This window comes from Xyrauchen texanus, chromosome 35, assembly GCF_025860055.1.
Source record: "Xyrauchen texanus isolate HMW12.3.18 chromosome 35, RBS_HiC_50CHRs, whole genome shotgun sequence".
Lineage (NCBI taxonomy): Eukaryota > Metazoa > Chordata > Actinopteri > Cypriniformes > Catostomidae > Xyrauchen > Xyrauchen texanus.
Window position 1 is genome coordinate 39107319 of NC_068310.1, and position 18392 is coordinate 39125710.

An 18392-nucleotide genomic window follows, 5' to 3' on the forward strand; every position below is an offset into this window, starting at 1 on the left:
TTTATTCTCATAAAAAAGGGAATTTTGAGTTGTACATGTTCATGAAACTCACAAAAACTCAACATCAGGTATGAATTGTGGCTTGTGTGTTTGTGTTAAAGGTATTATGTTGAGTTGTGAACGAGGAAACATTTGCAACGTACCGTTGAGCCATGATGTGGAGTATTCAGTGCGCAGTAAACTCTGAGACGGAGAGTATCTGGAGATGATTGGCTCACTGCCCAGGAAGTTATAAGCAGTTCCCGAGTACAGCTCCCCATCTGAAGAACAAACAACATGTTACCAGAGACAAAAATGTTTGAAGTATCCACCAAGAAGGAACCAACAGCTGGCAAAACCTTTAAGAATATGTTTAATGGGGGGGCTGGGTGGCTCAGTGGTATTGACGCTATAGTGACTCCAGCCAGGTCTCCTAAGCAACCAAATTGGCCCGGTTGCTAGGGAGGGTAGAGTCACATGGGGTAACCTCCCCGTGGTCGCTATAATGTGGTTTGTTCTCGGTGGGCGTGTGTTGAGATGTGCGTGGATGCCGCGGAGAATAGGGGGAAGCCTCCACATGCGTCATGTCTCCATGGCAACGCACACCACAAGCCATGTGATAAGATGCGCGGATTGACGGTCTCAGACGTGGAGGCAACTGAGATTCATCCTCCGCCTCCCTGATTGAGGAGAGTCACTACACGACCATGGGGACTTAACAGCGCATTGGGAATTGGGCGTTCCAAATTGAAAAAGAGGTACCCCCCAAAAAAAGGATATGTTTAATGGGGCCCTGGGTATCTCAGCGAGTATTGACGCTGACTATCACACCTGGAGTCGCGAGTTTGAATCCAAGGCATGTTGAGTGACTCCAGTCAGGTCTCCTTAGCAACCAAATTGGCCCGGTTGCTAGGGAGGGTAGAGTCACATGGGGTAACCTGCTCATGGTTGCTATAATGTGGTACGTTCTCTGTGGGGTGTGTGTTGTGTTGTGCGTGGATACCTCCACATGCGTCATGTCTCCATGGCAACGCAGACCATAAGCCATGTGATAAGATGCGTGGATTGACGGTCTCAGACGTGGAGGCAACTGAGATTCGTCCTCCGCCTCCCGGACTGAGGAGAGTCACTACACGACCATGGGGACTTAAAAGCGCATTGTGAATTGAGCATTCAAAATTGGGACCCCCCCCAAAAAAAGTATGTTTAATGGGGGCCTAGGTAGCTCAGCAAGTATTGATGCTGACTATCACCCCTGGAGACACGAGTTCGAATCCAGGGCGTGTTGAGTGACTCCAGCCAGGTCTCCTTAGCAACCAATTTGGCCTGGTTGCTAGGGAGGGTAGAGTCACATTTAATGATCGCTATAATGTGGTTCGCTCTCGAACTCTGTGATTGTCCTGCAGATGTGTTAATTAACTGCGAGTTAACTTACCGACCATCACGGTGGTGAAGCTCTGCGCCGGGTCAAAGGAACATTTCCCCCGACCGTCCTCCAGTCTGTTCTGCAAACTGAAATCATGCAGGGACTAAAAAGAAATGGAGAAATATTTATTCAGTTAGCAAAACTTCCTCATTTTAGCATTTGCTGAGTTTAGATCATGTCTAAGTGGATGAATCTCACGAAAACACTTCGCCCAAAATTCTAACATAGTCTATTTTAGAGCCAATATGATTTTTGCCATTGTGACATTTGATTTTTGATGCCTTTTTCCTCTCCCCAATTTGGAACGGCCAATTCCCAATGCACCATAAGTCCTCGTGGTGGCGTAGTGACTCGCCTCAATCGGGGTGGCGGAAGACGAATCTCAGTTGCCTCCACGTCTGAGACCGTCAATCCGCGCATCTTATCATGTGGCTTGTCGAACGCGTTACCACGGAGATCTAGTGCATGTGGAGGCTTCTCGTTGTTCTCCGTGCGTGGCAACTCACCACACGCCCCACCGAGAGCGAGAACCACATTATAGCGACCACGAGGAGGTTACCCCATGTGACTCTACCCTCCCTAGCAACCGAGCCAATTTGGTTGCTTAGGAGACCTGTCTGGAGTCACCCACACCCTCCACCCCTGACTCAGCCGAGTGTCACTATGGTTGACATTTCAAAGGTTTTTAAGGGTGAAAAACAGAATATTGACTGAGGACTTCAATACACACCAGATAATCACAGAGAGGCTGAAACGCACGTGTCCCGCAAACATACAGATTGTCTTTATCCAGGACTTGCAAAACTCGGATGTAGTTTCGACAGTCCGTCTGTCAAGCACACAAACACAAACTATTACAAGGAAAAAGACATAGGAACAGCTAACAGACCTCAAAGGGATCAAATAATTATGAAATAGTTACAAAGCTTCCACAGCCAGAGATGAGATCTTGGGTCCACATTACCTCTTTAGATTTTCCCTTTAAAATACACATCGACATGTCGTCCTCTGGAACTTTCCACAGCAGCTGAAACAGAACACAGAAAATTAAATGGTGGGAAAAACATCAAAGGTTTTTAAAAGAGGCTTTTGTAGCATTTTTTCTTCCTTGAAGTCCACTTATTTGGTCAATTATGTTCCATTTTGTTCTATTCTATTCTGTTTGATGTGTTGCATTCTATTTGGTCTATTTAGTTTGGTTCGTTCCATTCAGTTGTATTTGTTCTATTCTATGCTCTGTTAAAAGTATTTGCCCCTTCCTGATTTCTTCTATTTTTGTGTATTTTTCATCATAATTGTTTTAGATATTCAAACAAGATATAACATAAAATACAGTTTTCAAATATATATGTTTATTTTTTTATTGAAGCAAAAAAGTTAACACCTATATATATATCACACATGTGAAAAAGTAACTGCCCCCTTAAACTTAATAGCTGGTTGTGCCACCTTTAGCAGCAACAATCAGGGCTGGACTGGTAATCTGGCATACCGGGCATTTTACCAGTGAGCTGGTGCACTATGGGGCCGATCAGGGGTGGACTTAAAATAATAAATTTCTTCCCGATCATTATTGAATCTCCCTTCTTTGTGTTTTTGTTTAGTTTACTGTAGGCCTACCATTTTAATCTTACAAAAGTTTAAGCCTACTTGCCTTGCGGAGGCCCTTAATTGTAATATAAATACAATTAAGGGCTTTCCATTGAAATCGAATCAGCCATATCACTGTTTTGCCTCTTAAATTTGGGCTTTCACGTGTACAATTATTTCAAAATACACATGTGGTGTATAAAACACTTAACATGTTCAAGATGATGATAAACAGCAAAAAACAAAGCAGCTAAAAACATTTTAAACATCAATGAAATTAAAAAAAAATTTATATAACCATGAGAATCGTAAACGTGTCATTCCGTTTCAGTTGCAGGTTTTTTGGCTTCGCTTGAATTGGAAAACAAACTACACAACAGCTTTGCGTCATGCTTTTTGTTGCCAAATCTGTCAGATATTCCTCCATTTTCCTTATCGGAATGATTGAGTAACTCACGAGTGGCCGGAGGCTCCGCCCACTCATGAGTTACTCAATCATTGAACATTCACTTAAAAACTTTGTCTCCAGTCCACCCACTATATCTAAAGTGGGCAACAATGTATCAAAAGGTGTTGATGTGGGATAAATGTGGGCGGTCATATGTTAATGAGCTTATAGTTTAATGTCATGGAGACAAAGTTTTTGAGTGAATGTTCAATGCCACATCAAAACTCTTATTTCAAGAGTTGTTATCCACAATATCCCCCTTAAAACAGAGTGCTGTCTTCTGTCTATGGAAATATTTCTACACAAACAGTGGCAATAACAGTTCTCACCTGGTTGCTCTTGATTGACACATTGTTCATGTTGAGTTCGTAAATAACTTCTCTGGCTCCCACATACAGCACACCTCGGTCTTCACTCAGCAGTAGAGTGGTGTAGTTAAACACACCCGGCTCCCAGAACTCAACCAGACTCGCATCTACAAACACACACACACTGATCATTTTACATCAGCTGACTAGAAGCCCGAGATCATCCTAGAAGATAAATGGCAAATGTATCCAAGCATGAAAGAAGAAAGAAGATTGAAAGATGGCAGGAAATACACCTGTAGAACATGGAAAAATAATAAAGACTTTAAATAAAGAACATTTCCAGGGATGGGACGTCAATCACATTTTTAGGTTTGGAAAATACTTTCAAACGCAGCCAAAACTTTTTTGGCAGAGTTTTTCTACACTAGACGAACCGCTTTGACCATTATCATTCATCTCGCGCCGCTTTTAAAAGACGCAATGTCAAGTTATAACTCTAAAAAGGAGACCCCCATTCAGTTTCATCATGCTGTTTGTTTGCTCTCTTGATGTTGTGCTGCTTTGAAAGCATCCTGGACTGTTTTTGCACCCATCTGTGCTATAATTGTAAGTCTTGTGAAAACACGCACTACACGGACATCTTTGATCATATTGATGCATTTCCAGTGATGTGTGCTGTTTTAACAAGCATCTTTTAACAACTTTTAAAAACACGTCTAATTCTTCTGCTGCTACTGACTGGGACACACAGCAGTAGAGTGGTGTAGTGTACATTTAACTGACACAAATTGTGTGTGTGTAAACAAACATGGAGGATGTGTTAGATGTTGATACAGAGAAGACCAGCGTCTCTGCTTTAGCCTAATGAAGCACCCAACATCACCATGGGTTGTATTACGTTTACCAATTCAGAACATTTCAGCATGCATTGTATGTGTTTATGGCTCATATCAGCGCAGATTGCGTGTGAACCAGTCAATAGGATTTAAGCTTTGCAAAGGAACTGTTATTGAAAGATGCAGCAGCTAAACAGTACCAGACTGTTTCATTCATGAATGTTTCAAATATGACTGTTTGATGGTTGCTGTGCATGAGTGAACATTTGGATACATTCAGATGAAATGTGTGGGTTGTACGTTGTCGGTTAACCCTGAAATGCAGTTTTATCAATTATAATGTGCAGCTTATTCGTTCTCTTCATATTGAGTTTCAAATATGGCTGTATTTGAGGGGATGCACAAAGTTAGTCAATCATAACAGTAGTGGGAATTTACACTGAGGTTTAAAGGAGACGTGGAGGCCAAAACTGAGCATTTCAGACAGAGGGCTAGAGAGAAGGTGGAAGATTATCATACATCATTAAATTATGACTCTTTTGGTACAAACAAAAACGTGACTAACATTATAAGTGGACCTTTGGAAAGATATTAAATTATATATATATATCTAGTGGCAAAACAAATCTGGTATTTGGTCAAAAGAGGGAGTGGTGGTGGTGTAGTGGTCTAAAGCACATAACTGGTAATCTGGTAATCAGAAGGTCGCTGGTTCGATCCCCACAGTCACCACCATTGTGTCCTTGAGCAAGGCACTTAACTCCAGGTTGCTCCGGGGGGGATTGTCCCTGTAATAAGTGCACTGTAAGTCGCTTTGTATAAAAGCGTCTGCCAAATGCATAAATGTAAATGTAAATGTAAAGAGGGTCTCCAAAAGGTTCTTCTTCCCAGTATCGAGTATTTCTTAATTTTTGCTTTTAACTAAGGTAGGAGACATCCCAAGCTTTCAACAAAGGTATAATGGCATTTGGATCATAATTAAAAGTGGCAAAAAAGTATAATTTTGCCCATATTCACCCTACTGTGCATCAAAAACTAAAATGAATTCAAGGTTACTTTCATTTTGGAGTTATGAAAAAGTATTTTCATTTGGTTTAATTTTTTCCAGTCTTTTCACTTTTTAAGCTCGCGTTTTTAAGACGCCGTGTGAAGTTAAAATGTTAAAATTTTTAAAAGCACAACTTAAGATACCAGCGCTGTACTTACTACTGTTGCGTCTTGCCGTTTTCTGCGTGAACAGCCCCTTAGAGTTTCTTGTTTTCTGTTGTGTTGGCGTGCACTTCATGCAACTAATCGCAGACTAGAAGCATCAATTATAATTTTATTTAATGACCCTAACTACTCAAGACTGTGTTCAGGACGACTTAAGTCAACTCTATTTAGATTCATTATAGAAATCGGTTTAACCAGCACAGGAATTCAAATGTGTGTGTGTGTGTGTGTGTGTGTGTGTGTGTGTGTGTGTACGTTGCATACTTGCAACTCTCTGGTTGCCAGCGCTTTCATCGCAGACCAAACAGACACCAAAAACCAAAGCCCTGAAAGCATGTCTGCGTCACACGTGTGCTGATACCATCTGTTACAAAACACACACATCTGACTTCCTGTACTGGCAAAACATATCACTTCACTGTAAAGTTGATGTAGTGAGTCAATTTTCATATTATTATTCATATCTATTATTCATATCAAAATTTGAGTGTCCGAATCAATCCAAAAGTATGAATAATGAACTAAATAAATGTAAAACGATGGATTATTTTGTTGGTTTTAAACCCACGCTTTAGTAAAAGATGTCCTTGCACCCTTACAAAAACATTCTGTGTCAGTACCATGTTAAAGCTCTACTATTAAAACAGACTAATGAAGCCTCAAAACATTGTTTTGGCCAGCAAATGTTGAACACAGCAATAGAGCACCTTTATATGAGACTCTCACTCACCGTCCTGTGTCCATGAGCTCCGGGGAACGCTGGAGGGTCCGTGTGTTGAAACTTCCAGAAGTAACCCCAGAAACACCCCTAACACACTCAGAGCCATGTTGGACTCTGGCAGCTTCTGCAGCGTGATGTTCCCTCTGTAAGAGATACAGAGAGAGTGGAAGTCAAGAGCTGTCTGTCAAACTATGAACTGAAACATTATAACACCAACAGCATAACCACATCTGAAACAATGAGACTGAGAGAGACAGAACAGCCCACACTTCATTTTCAGTTTTATGGCGGAATAATAATAATAATAATAAAAATAGCTGCAAGCAGCAATTAATGGGGTTCAAGCGGTTTAAGGCCTTTAAGCACATGCGTAAAAGGTATTATTTTTTATTTAGCATGTAACCACCTAGATCATAAATGGAAGACACTTTACAGCCAATACAGACATGTTTATTAAAGCTTTTTAACAGTTTTAATGGCAGAGAGAGAACAGCTCAAACATTACCATTTTTAGTGATCTGAAAGATATCCAATAGGTTTAACCAAGCGTCTCAGCCTCATATCACTTACAACTTCCACTTTTCACATGACAACAGTAAGCATAAACTCTAGCACAGATTTCAGTCCATACACATATCCTATAATTTAATATAATTGGGTGAAATGCACAAAATTCATCAACAATTAGTTCCCTGGTCATATTTCACTCCAAAATCAAAATAATTAAATTAAATGTTTAGGGATGCACCGAAATTTCAGCCGCCGAAAATTTTCGGCCGAAAATGGCACTTTCGGTTTTCGGCCGAAAGAGAAAAAAGGCCGAAAATATGAGCCGAAAATATATACCTCCTCGCCCCGCCCCTCAGTGCTCAGATTTCAATCTGGATCGATCTAGCCCTTATCACAGCGCTACCAAACAAAGGCCAATCATGTCAGCGGTGTGGAAATTCTTCAAAGTTTCTGATAAGGACATCAAATTTGCGATCTGCAGTGTTTATTCAGCAGAACTTTCAAGAGATATATATATACAGAATACAGCAAGAGATTCTACAGGAAAATGTCACAACTAGCGCAGCTACACCACAACTTGAGACGTATAGCTGAACTACGCCAGAAGCAACAATCCCCTTGACTACGGGCGCATAAACAAACACCGCTTTCCTTTGCTTGAGCGGATTGCGCTCAGGTATTTATCTGCCCAAGCACAGAGAGTGAGAGACTGTTCAGTGCAGCATCTCATGTTCTTGATGAGCTTTCTGACAGGAGAGACTGTCAGAACGTTTAGCAACTTTTGTTCTTGAAGAGAAACCTGTCACTTGTACTTAAATAGAAAGCGGTCCAATATGATGTGTATAGCAATTACATTACACTTGTTCTTCACTCGAGGATACATCTGTCGTTTACAGTTGAGGTTGGATTTAGTTCAATTACTGCTGTTTTGCACAATCATTTTCACTTAAAGTGTACATACGTTTACATAAACAGAATAGAGCACTGATCTATATATATATATAATTATATATTATAGTTTTATATAGATCAGTGGAATAGAGGCCCTCTGCCATTCTGTGTTCTGCCTGTTGTTTTAATTAAAATTACTGTTGCATATTTAAACTTTTTGAAAGATGTTAGCTAAGTTCATTTCTTGACTCTTGTTTTGCATATAATAGTTTTCTAAAACTTTACATTATTTGGATAATTGTTAATAAAATCTGTAAAATTAGATTTTTACAGAACTGAAAAGAATAATAATATTTAATATAGTTTTAATATATTTTTTGTCCAATTTTGGTGTGCTACTTTCAATAAAAGTGTGATTTATTTTATTGGTTTGTAGTTTTTCAATTCAGATTAATTAAATTCATGAAATTAATGAAAAAGTATAAAATTAATACAATTATACACAACATTTTTTTTTTTTTAAATAGGTAAAAATTTCGGTTTCGGTTTTCGACCAAGTGCATCCTGGATTTTCGGTTTCGGTTTCGCCCAGAATTTTCATTTCGGTGCATCCCTATAAATGTTATTGCATTCTTGTTTCCTGTAATAAATCACAAAAATATCTATCATATTATTATTAGAATCATATTAAATGGAGAATAATAAAAAAATAAATGAAAGTAAAGCAGTAAAGAATGTAATACAGTACTGAGAATTTGGGTGAAAAATTAGATTATTTGTCATGACAATAATGTCAGAATAATGTTTTATATATATATATATATAGCCTAGATAAAACAAATAATTTAAGCATTTCATATTTTAGTTAATTAAATAAACATTAATATTTTATTATATTAATAAAATACTTTTTTTATAATATAATAAAATAATATTTTGCCTAAAGAAAAAGTAAGCCTTGAGGACCATTAACATAATTTTTTGTTTTCTGATATTATTATCAGGACAATTAAGTGCATTTCCCCAAATTCTCATTACCATAATGCAAAATAAAAATGTTACAATGATACAAAAATTCTTAACATAGTTATTTTTATAATATATATATATATATATATATATATATATATATATATATATATATATATATATATATATATATATATATATATATATATATATATATTATATGTGTATATACACACATACACACACACATATTTTTACAATAAATATATATTTTTTACAGTAAAAATATATAAATATATATAGTAAAAATATATATATATTTATTGTAAAAATAACTATGTTATGAATTTTTTGTATCATTGTAACGTTTTTATTTTGCATTATGGTAATGAGAATTTGGGGAAATGCACTTACATTTACATTTATATTTATGCATTTGGCAGACGCTTTTATCCAAAGCGACTTACAGAGCCCTTATTACAGGGACAATCCCCCCGGAGCAACCTGGAGTTAAGTGTCTTACTCAAGGACACAATGGTGGTGACTGTGGGGTTCGAACCAGCAACCTTCTGATTACCAGATTACCAGTTATGTGCTTAGTCCACTTAATTGTCCTGATAATAATATCAGAAAACAAAAAATTATGTTAATGGTCCTCAAGGCTTTTTCTTTAGGCAAAATTTTATATATATATATATATGCATATATATACACATTAAATTAAATAAAGATCAAGTCAAATGTAAATTATTTTATTTGCTGAAATGTGACCTGGACATGTTATTCAGAGATTCACTTAACTAGTATGAATATCCATACTGCAATATTTTCATTAATTCATAGTAACAATACACGTCCCGTGAGTAATAAGCAGCTAAGGTGACTGATGTTACAAAACTTTAGCATTTATACAACATTCATATCGAATGACCCTGGCTTCAGACCAAACACTCCTCCGGCAAAGACAGAAGAGAAACTTGATGACAAGGGACCAAATTTAGCAACAGTGAGTGAGATAAAACCAAAGCATTCCTCTCGCCAAGGATGGTGAGCATAGCACAAGCTCGGTGTTGCCGGGACCATGCAGGGGTCACGTCTGCTTTCTAGTTCGGAGGTAAATACAACACACTGCACACTGGAACTCTGATTCAGGTCTTTCCAAAACTAAACTTCCGTCCAGGATCAATACCACATTACGTCATTGCTTGGCCATGAAGGGACTTTCTGAAAACCCCTAAGCAAATTTTTTCAACAACAAAAAAATTTCCCCAAACTGATATACATGTAGAGTATACAGGGAAGTCAAACTGGCCTATCGACTCAATATAGAAGCACTATGAGGTCACAATGCACGTCTGTGAGGCTACAATGAACCCTCAGGACAAACAGATGATACCAGAGATAAAGGTTACCACGAAAACCCACAATTAGAACCATCTAGAGTTCCACGGCGTCCACACTAACATGCTTTCCTTTGAAGTTGATTTTGCAACGTTTATGCCTCATCCACACTGCAACTGCTTTTTTACACACCAAAATGAAGACTTTTGCATACGGTGGGAAACGCTGACGAAAACGGATAAGTATGGACGTGACCTAACACTACACCAACAAACGGGAACATTTGAAACATTGAAATCGCTGGCTTATGTCGTTCATCCTCGTGTCATTACGTCATACGGAAATAAGTACCGGCTGTTACCATGTTTTCCGGCTGGGGAACGCCCGCTGTTCCGTTCAGGGCTGAACTGGTAATCTGGCATACCGGGCATTTTCCCGGTGGGCCGACGCACTTTGGGGCCGTTCAGGGGCGGAGTGGCCATCGGGAGAACCGAGCGGGCCGGTGGGTCAGTCTCGAAACTTGCCGAAATGTGCAGCGATATGCATAAAAGTACAGCGAACATAAGGATATTTTTTTCATGTTTACAAGTACATTTTATCCCCATCTTAATTGAATCTTCGTTTTAATTTTTTGGTTTACGGTGTTACTTTGTGCATTGCATAAACGTACTGTTGTAGTATTACGGTTCACTTGCATTATCAACGGAGGCTGTGCAATATAATATACAAATAATAAAGTCTTCCATTGAACTCGTATCAGCCATATCATGAGTTTCCCCTATTAAACTTACACGTCTATTACAACACATTTATAGTACATAAAACTTTTGAATAACCATATTAAAATATACTGGTAAAAGGACTCACGATTAATGCAAAGTCCCATTATGATCACACACAGGCGATGTCCAGGCAAACTCAAATCCTGAGATTCATCTGCCAGAACCGCAGCCGAAACACGACTGGCGTAAAGTGTTCTTCAGCAAATTGCGTGCAATTTTAAGTTTCAACCACAGATGTCGCTAGAGAGCAGTTTCGTAGTGTAGCTTTAAGACACTAATAACCAACTTTATTCTCAGCAGAGAATTTGAAATGAATCCATGTTGAGCAATAGCAGGTGGGACAAAAATAGCTCCTAAATAAGATTTAAGCTTATTTGGTTGAGGGACTCATGCCTTAATTAAACCAATCACTGATAATTCAACCCTCATAACAGGAGCATGACAAACAATATCGCTCACAGTCTGCCATTTTGCATTTAAACTCAATCATCACTAAACAACTGAATGATTCAAAATGCTATTTTAGACTCGCAGTAAAAGACACTCAGCGAGGGTTATCGACATGTCCGTGACCTTTTCGTAAAAAGCTTTTCGCTCCTCTCGACTCAAGCGTCATCAATAACGTCTGTTAGAAGTGCAAGCGGCGATTTCCCAGGGTGGATTTCGGATGAACTGATAAACAAAATCAGTTCTTTGAGAACTGATCGAAAACCTGCCTGACTACTTCTGTGGAACACAAAAGGAGACATCTAGCCGAATGTTCATGCCGCTCTGTTCCATACAAAGGGAAGCGTATAGTAACCAGCTTGTGGAGCTATAGTCAAGCCCCAAAAGGACCAAACGTGAACTTTAAAAAGTACTATAGAGTACTACCAAACTATTCTACACAACTCCGTTTCTCAAGTCATTTAACGAACTCACAATGTGCCACACGGTGTTGGTTTCCTCTTGTGCTCTACAGAGGGTTTGGAACAGCATGAGGGTGAGTGATTGATGACAGAATGTTCTATTTTTAAGCGAACTGTCCCTTTAAAGCCCAACTTGACAGCTCAAAAAAGGTTGAACTTTACATAGCCAATGCAAAGTTCAATATGGTAAATAATAAACAGGATAACTAAAGGGTCGGGACAAAACGTGCAGGACCTGCGTGGGATTGACAAAAGACAGCGGATACCGGCAGGTGTTGTGTAAACGCTTTTCAAATGGCTACAAATGATTTCCAGAAGAGCAGAGGCTCGGAGGCATAAGAAAACACACGAGTCAAATGGTATGCAATAAGGAAACGCTGAATAAACCAACAGAAAATCAGTTCAACATGTTCAAATCACAGGAGCGCTTTCACTCAACGGCCCCAAGACAACAAACTTCAATGCTCAGCTTACACTGGATTTTCAGTGACAGCCGTTTCATTTCTTTTTGAGACAATTTGATCGTATCCTAAGAACTTACGTTTAAACAAGCAATGATGGAAAGCCCGATTTTCCTTGTTCTTGTGAAACAGTTTGACAGCAAAGTTCACATGCAAAGAGGCGTGGCATTCAAACATTTACATGTAGCGGCGGTCTTAAAGGTACAGCGTCCGTGTCAACTCAGAGTTCCCCAACTCAACATTTTTACGGGCGATAGAAATACATTAATGATGAAAATGCCATGGGATCAATATTTACTATATACTCCATTATTTTGTTGAGTAGAGTCAAAATGACCATTTTCACCTTTTATTTCTCACCTGTAGTTTTGTTCTAAAATCACCGTAAACAGGTGGCCGGGTCACGCCAGAGATGGGAATTAAAGGAACTAAATTCAGTTGATTTTAGCACCCCCTTGTTACATTATATGCCAATGGAGTCCAAAAATGGGAAAACACATTTTCGTGCTGTTTTCCAAAGATGGGCCGCCTGTAACTCCAGAAGTACTAAAGATATCTTAAATGGGGTCTGGGTATCTCAGCGAGTATTGACGCTGACTATCACACCTGGAGTTGTTAGTTTGAATCCAGGGCGTGGTGAGTGACTCCAGCCAGGTCTCCTTAGCAACCAAATTGGCCCGGTTGCTAGGGAGGGTAGAGTCACATGGGGTAACCTTCTCGTGGTCGCTATAATGTGGTTCTCGCTCTCGGTGGGATGTGTGGCGAGTTGTGCGTGGTTCGCAGAGAGTAGCGTGAAGCCTCCACACGCGCTATGTCTCCGCGGTAACGCGCTCAACAAGTCACGTGATCAGATGCGCGGATTGACGGTCTCAGATGCGGAGGCAACTGAGATTCATCCACCGCCACCCGGATTGAGGCGAGTAACTACACCACCACGAGGACTAAGGTTCACATAAAATGCAAAAGACAATTTTTGCATCTCATCGCCTAGCCTAGCCTTGCCACGCTTCGCCTAGCCTCGCCACGCCTCGCCTAGCCACGCCTAGCCTAGCCACGCCTAGCCTACGCCTCGCCACGCTTCACCTAGCCTCACATCGCCTAGCCTCGCATAGCCTCGCAACGCCTCGCCTTGCTCGCGCTTGACCGCTGGATTATAAATGTGCGTTTGCGCAAGTAACGCGAACCCACGAGTATTCCCCCTTCTCTTCCGGAAAATGAAAGGAGGAGGGGCTTCTACAACTTGGTTCATAGTAAAGTTCAACCAATAGCTGGAATCAAGTAGACACGCATATTTTCAGAACGTACTGGATAGTCCAACTTCCTCGCTCACTTTCCTCCAAGCGATGTTTTTATTCGTCCGGTCTCTGTACATGTATGACATTGTGTCGTACAATTCCGGGTGCCCACACAACAATTTAAAAAAAAAAAAATCATAATATGCTTTTAGATTATGGTTCAGAACATCTTCATTTTTAACATCCTATATAAACCTATTTTTTCAAAATCGCGTAATAAGTTACTAAGATATGAGCGAATACATTTTTGGGTGTGGCCCACAGTGCGGAGGTTGCATTTTGGCTTCGTTATAAGCAACGCATAATTTAAATTCATTTTCGCTAGTTTCATCAGATAGAACTATTTATTGCGAAGCGGCACGCTACTATAGTAGACTATAGCGCCAATTTTCCATTATAAATCATATATTTAATGTGCATTTTCACATTGAGAAAATGTGTTTGCTTTTAGTGGCTTTATATGGAGTTGGAATAAAAATAAGGTGCAATTTGAGAACTGTTCTGAGACCAGTGCAGACAGACAGCACACTAAATGGGGAGCATCCTATAGCTTTCCTATACAGCCAAGTGCATTCACACACAAACATCCTCCGTGACAGAAAGCATGACAAACAGGACTTAAACGCAGTTCACAAATGGTCAAAACACAAAATAGACTAGGGCATACATCTGAGCCATCAAAGAAATGATGCAAAAGTGGTTACCTGCGTTAAACTTGCTCCTCAGATGCTGAAAATAGTTACGTTGTCAGATCCGCTGGTAATAACGTTAATGTTAGATCAGGGCTCGACATTAAACATAGTCAAACCGACACAAGCAGTATGAGTGAAACCGACTCACCCCCGAGGACGAGATAAACAACAAATTACTATCACTGAATGCAGGCAAATTAGTTTTTACAGCTGCAGGTAGGACACAAGACACAGGCGTGCACAACCACACACTAGTGGAAACTATGGTAATGTGCCATCAAACCCAAAATCCCGAAATCTCCAACATAACAGTAGCACGAGATTCTGTTAAAGGAGGTCACACACAAACAAAGACTCTATTGTGTGTGTGAAGCGAATTACCCCCGTTACACTGTAAACAATCAACAACAGACTCAAACGGAGCGGACAACTTGCCCTAGCGTCTGTGATCACATGGCTTAATATGCTCACTACATAGTGCAGTACGCACCCTGACAATCCCCCACATGTACCCCCATTCTACTAGGTGTAGCATGGTAGTATGCCACTACAAACGTATCCATTATGCCCACACATCCCTCTATTCCAGTGTTAATAGCCTTCAGCTTACAGTATTTTGAGCACCTGTTTTGTGTCTGCTGCACGCACAGGCTCAGAAATGCACACTGGGTATAAAGAGTGGCATCCTGCCAACTGGGCAACCATGTGGCCAGCCTCAAACATTCAGCGCTTGCCAAGAGTGCCCCCCCCGCCCATCTGTGCCCACTCTGTCCTGGCACTCACAGAGGTGGCACAGTGATCGATGCCACTCTCTGCCGAACCACAACACTTCTCTGCCAGAATCAGCTTTCCCACTGCGGCAGCTGACCGCTCCCACAATCCCACGATTTCACTGCACCCTCTCACGCTTCAAGAGACTGTGTGTGTGTGTGTGTGTGTGTGTGTATGTGTGTTTGCTGTTAAGGCTACAGTTTGTCCTTTTAAAGAGTTGAGGAATTTGTCTTACCCCCTCAACCCATACACTTACAGTATGTCCTCAAGAAACAATCAAATAAACAATATGTAAAATGTCCAGCGGGGGGCGCCAAAGACGTGTAAAATCGTGCCGTAAACGGACAAGGTTTTTAAGGTGATTATTAGATGGCGGTTTTAATGAGTAAAACGTACCTCCCTAAACTAAACCAATAGTGTCCTAAAAGCAAATGAGAGCAGGTGAACAAAAGAGACCATCCTTACCCTAAACCAACACTAGTGCCCGACCGATATATCGGTATCGGCGTATTTGTGTACCGATATGCGCAGATATGAAAACTTTTTTCAGAACATATAATCCAGAAAACAATGCTTTAGAATTGGTGTTATAGCGTAGTTTGTCAAGCAGAGTGCGCTCCGACTCCATTGTTTACAGAGCTGAGCTGAGGGTAACTCAGCAGACAGGGCGGTGTTAAGTGGTGTCTTCTCGGCAAGTTGCTAACTAGTGAAATACATACTGGAAAGTTAATAAACAATGATCCCATCATTTTCCCTGTTCAATATAACTAATATAACGTTAACCCTGTCCCTGATAACCATGTCACTCATGAGTGAGTGGTTTTTCACCATTGAAAGTTTCCCCTGAACCTGTATAGCAGAATACGATGCAACGTATTACGTTGTGCACGACACCGCGGAGACTCGCAGCATGTGGAGACTCATGCTACTCTCCACGATCCACACACAACTCACCACACGCCCCATTGAGAGCGAGAACCACTAATCATCACCACCACGAGGAGGTTACCCCACGTGACTCTACCCTCCCTAGCAACCGGGCCAATTTTGGTTGCTAAGGAGACCTGGCTGGGGTCACTCAGCACACCCTGGATTCAAACTCACGACTCCACGTGATAGTCAGCGTCAATACTCGCTGAGATACTCAATAGCAATGTAAAATGTAATATTCATGCTTTTGTTACGACAGTGTAATAATAACAATAAATAATAGTAGTAATAATAATAATACAAATAATCAAGTCATATAGTGCTGTTGTACTGAATAAAGGTTTGGGAAAAAAATGCAGCGGTATTGTTCTATATTAATTTGTTAAACGTTTTAGGAATTAATTTGATTAGAAACTAATTAGAAACTGTACTTGGGAAAATTAGGGCCCTACTTAAATTCTTAAAGGTACAGTTCACCCAAAAATGTACATTCTCTCATTATTTGATGAGAATCAAAATATGATCATATTCACATCAAAATATGAAAATCCTGTCATTATTTACTCACCCTCATGACATCGCAGGTGTGTATGACTTACTTTCTTCTCCAGAACACATTTGAAGAAAAATATAATAATATCTCCGCTCCGTAGGTCCTTAAAATGCAAGTGGATGGAGATTTACCTACACTTCACACTCCTGTAGTAACTCCAATCATACCCAAAGCACTAATGCACGCTGCTCATCAATGCCACTGACGGTCAATAAACTCAATGCTTGCTATTTTGCTTAATAAAGCCCCTCACAGCAGGCCAGCCCCATAAACGCAGCGGTTTCATTGTGCGATACATCAGCCTAATTTCCTGTTAATTAATGTGCCTCTTTCTGCCAGGACGAGTCTTTAAGACCAGAGTTAAACCCCAGGACACTTTCTCACTGTCACACCGCATGTCCTGTGGCTCGTTAGTATCGTAGCACAGCGCTATCTTTAGCATGCCACTGATTTCACGCTCGGATTTAAATTCAGTTTGCACAAGAAGCTTTTCTGGATTCTTTTGTGAAACTCTCGGCATCCTCCGGTTCTTCCAGCACCTCCAGTGTGTTTGACTGGGACTTGGCACACATGAGGGTAAATGCTCATTTTGACAGTCGGACACTACTCCGTACACAACAGATTCTCCGTTACTAGAATCGCAAGACTCTTGACTATACACCATGTCAATTATGATTTCTGAGGATTTTTATTGTTGTTTGTGGAGAACAGAACGGCTCTCCGTTCATCAGGAATGTCAACTCTGGATTCAGTTACTCCGATATATGACACATGTACAAATCCACCCTAAACTGACAAGTGGCAGAAAACAAATCTGTTTATAAGCAAGGAGAGGAGAAAGTACACAAAGAAAGGGTGAAGGAAAAATAAAAAGGAAATAAAGGGGAAGCACAGAATTATGGAAGGAAAAATAAAAAAAGTCACTAAAAGAAGGGCAAAGAACTGTCATCGCAACAAAAATACAAAATAAAAAAGGAAATAAATAAAGGAAAGAAAGATAGAAAATAAATAAAGGAAAAAAAGGCAAAAAACTGTCATCCCAACAAAGAGGAAATAAATGAGTAAATAAAAAAGGAAAGAAAGAACGAAAAAAAGAAAAAGAAAAAAGAAAGAAAAAAAAGAAGAAAAAGAAAACGAAAAAAGAAAAAAGAGAAAGAAAGAAAACGAAAAAAGAAGACAGAAAAAGAAAGAAAAAGAAAGAAAAAAGAAAAAGAAAAAAGAAAGAAAAAAAGAGAAAGAAAAAGAAAAAGAAAAAAAAAAAAAGAAAAAAGAGAAAGAAAAAAGAAAAAGAAAAAAGAAAAAAGAGAAAGAAAGAAAACGAAAAAAGAAGACAGAAAAAGAAAGAAAAAGAAAGAAAAAGAAAAGAAAAAGAAAGAAAAGAAAGAAAGAAAAGAGAAAGAAAAAGAAAAGAAAAAAGAAGAAGAAAAGAGAAAGAAAAAAGAAAAAGAGAAAGAAAGAAAAGAAAAAGAAGACAGAAAAGAAAGAAAAAGAAAAGAAAAAAGAGAAAGAAAAAGAAAAAGAAAAGAAAAAAGAAGAAAAAGAAAAGAAAAGAAAAAGAGAAAGAAAGAAAAAAGAAAAAGAAAAAAGAAAGAAAAAAGAAAAAAAGAGAAAGAAAAAAGAGAAAGAAAAAAGAAAAAGAAAAAAGAAAAAGAAAAAAGAAAAAAGAGAAAGAAAAAAGAAAAAAGAGAAAGAAAAAAGGAAAAAGAGAAAGAAAGAAAACGAAAAAAGAAGACAGAAAAAGAAAGAAAAAAGAAAAAGAAAAAAAG

General features: G+C 39.3%; 1 protein-coding gene across 7 annotated transcripts in view; it reads right to left on the minus strand.

Moving 5' to 3' along the window:
- LOC127628899 (semaphorin-4D-like) overlaps positions 1 to 18392 on the minus strand; it is a 76049-nt gene that overhangs the window by 30832 nt on the left and 26825 nt on the right. For 6 of the 7 annotated variants that reach the window (XM_052105862.1, XM_052105856.1, XM_052105859.1 and 3 more), the window contains exons 4-9: positions 6533 to 6666; positions 3773 to 3918; positions 2370 to 2432; positions 2136 to 2234; positions 1415 to 1508; positions 144 to 260 (exon numbers count right to left, since the gene is read on the minus strand). In XM_052105862.1, coding sequence (XP_051961822.1) covers positions 144 to 260; positions 1415 to 1508; positions 2136 to 2234; positions 2370 to 2432; positions 3773 to 3918; positions 6533 to 6629 — 616 coding nt within the window. In that variant the 5' untranslated portion in view covers positions 6630 to 6666. Of the gene's footprint in view, positions 1 to 143; positions 261 to 1414; positions 1509 to 2135; positions 2235 to 2369; positions 2433 to 3772; positions 3919 to 6532; positions 6667 to 14384; positions 14521 to 18392 lie in introns of those variants that run through there. The other variant, XM_052105861.1, reaches the window with a different exon arrangement.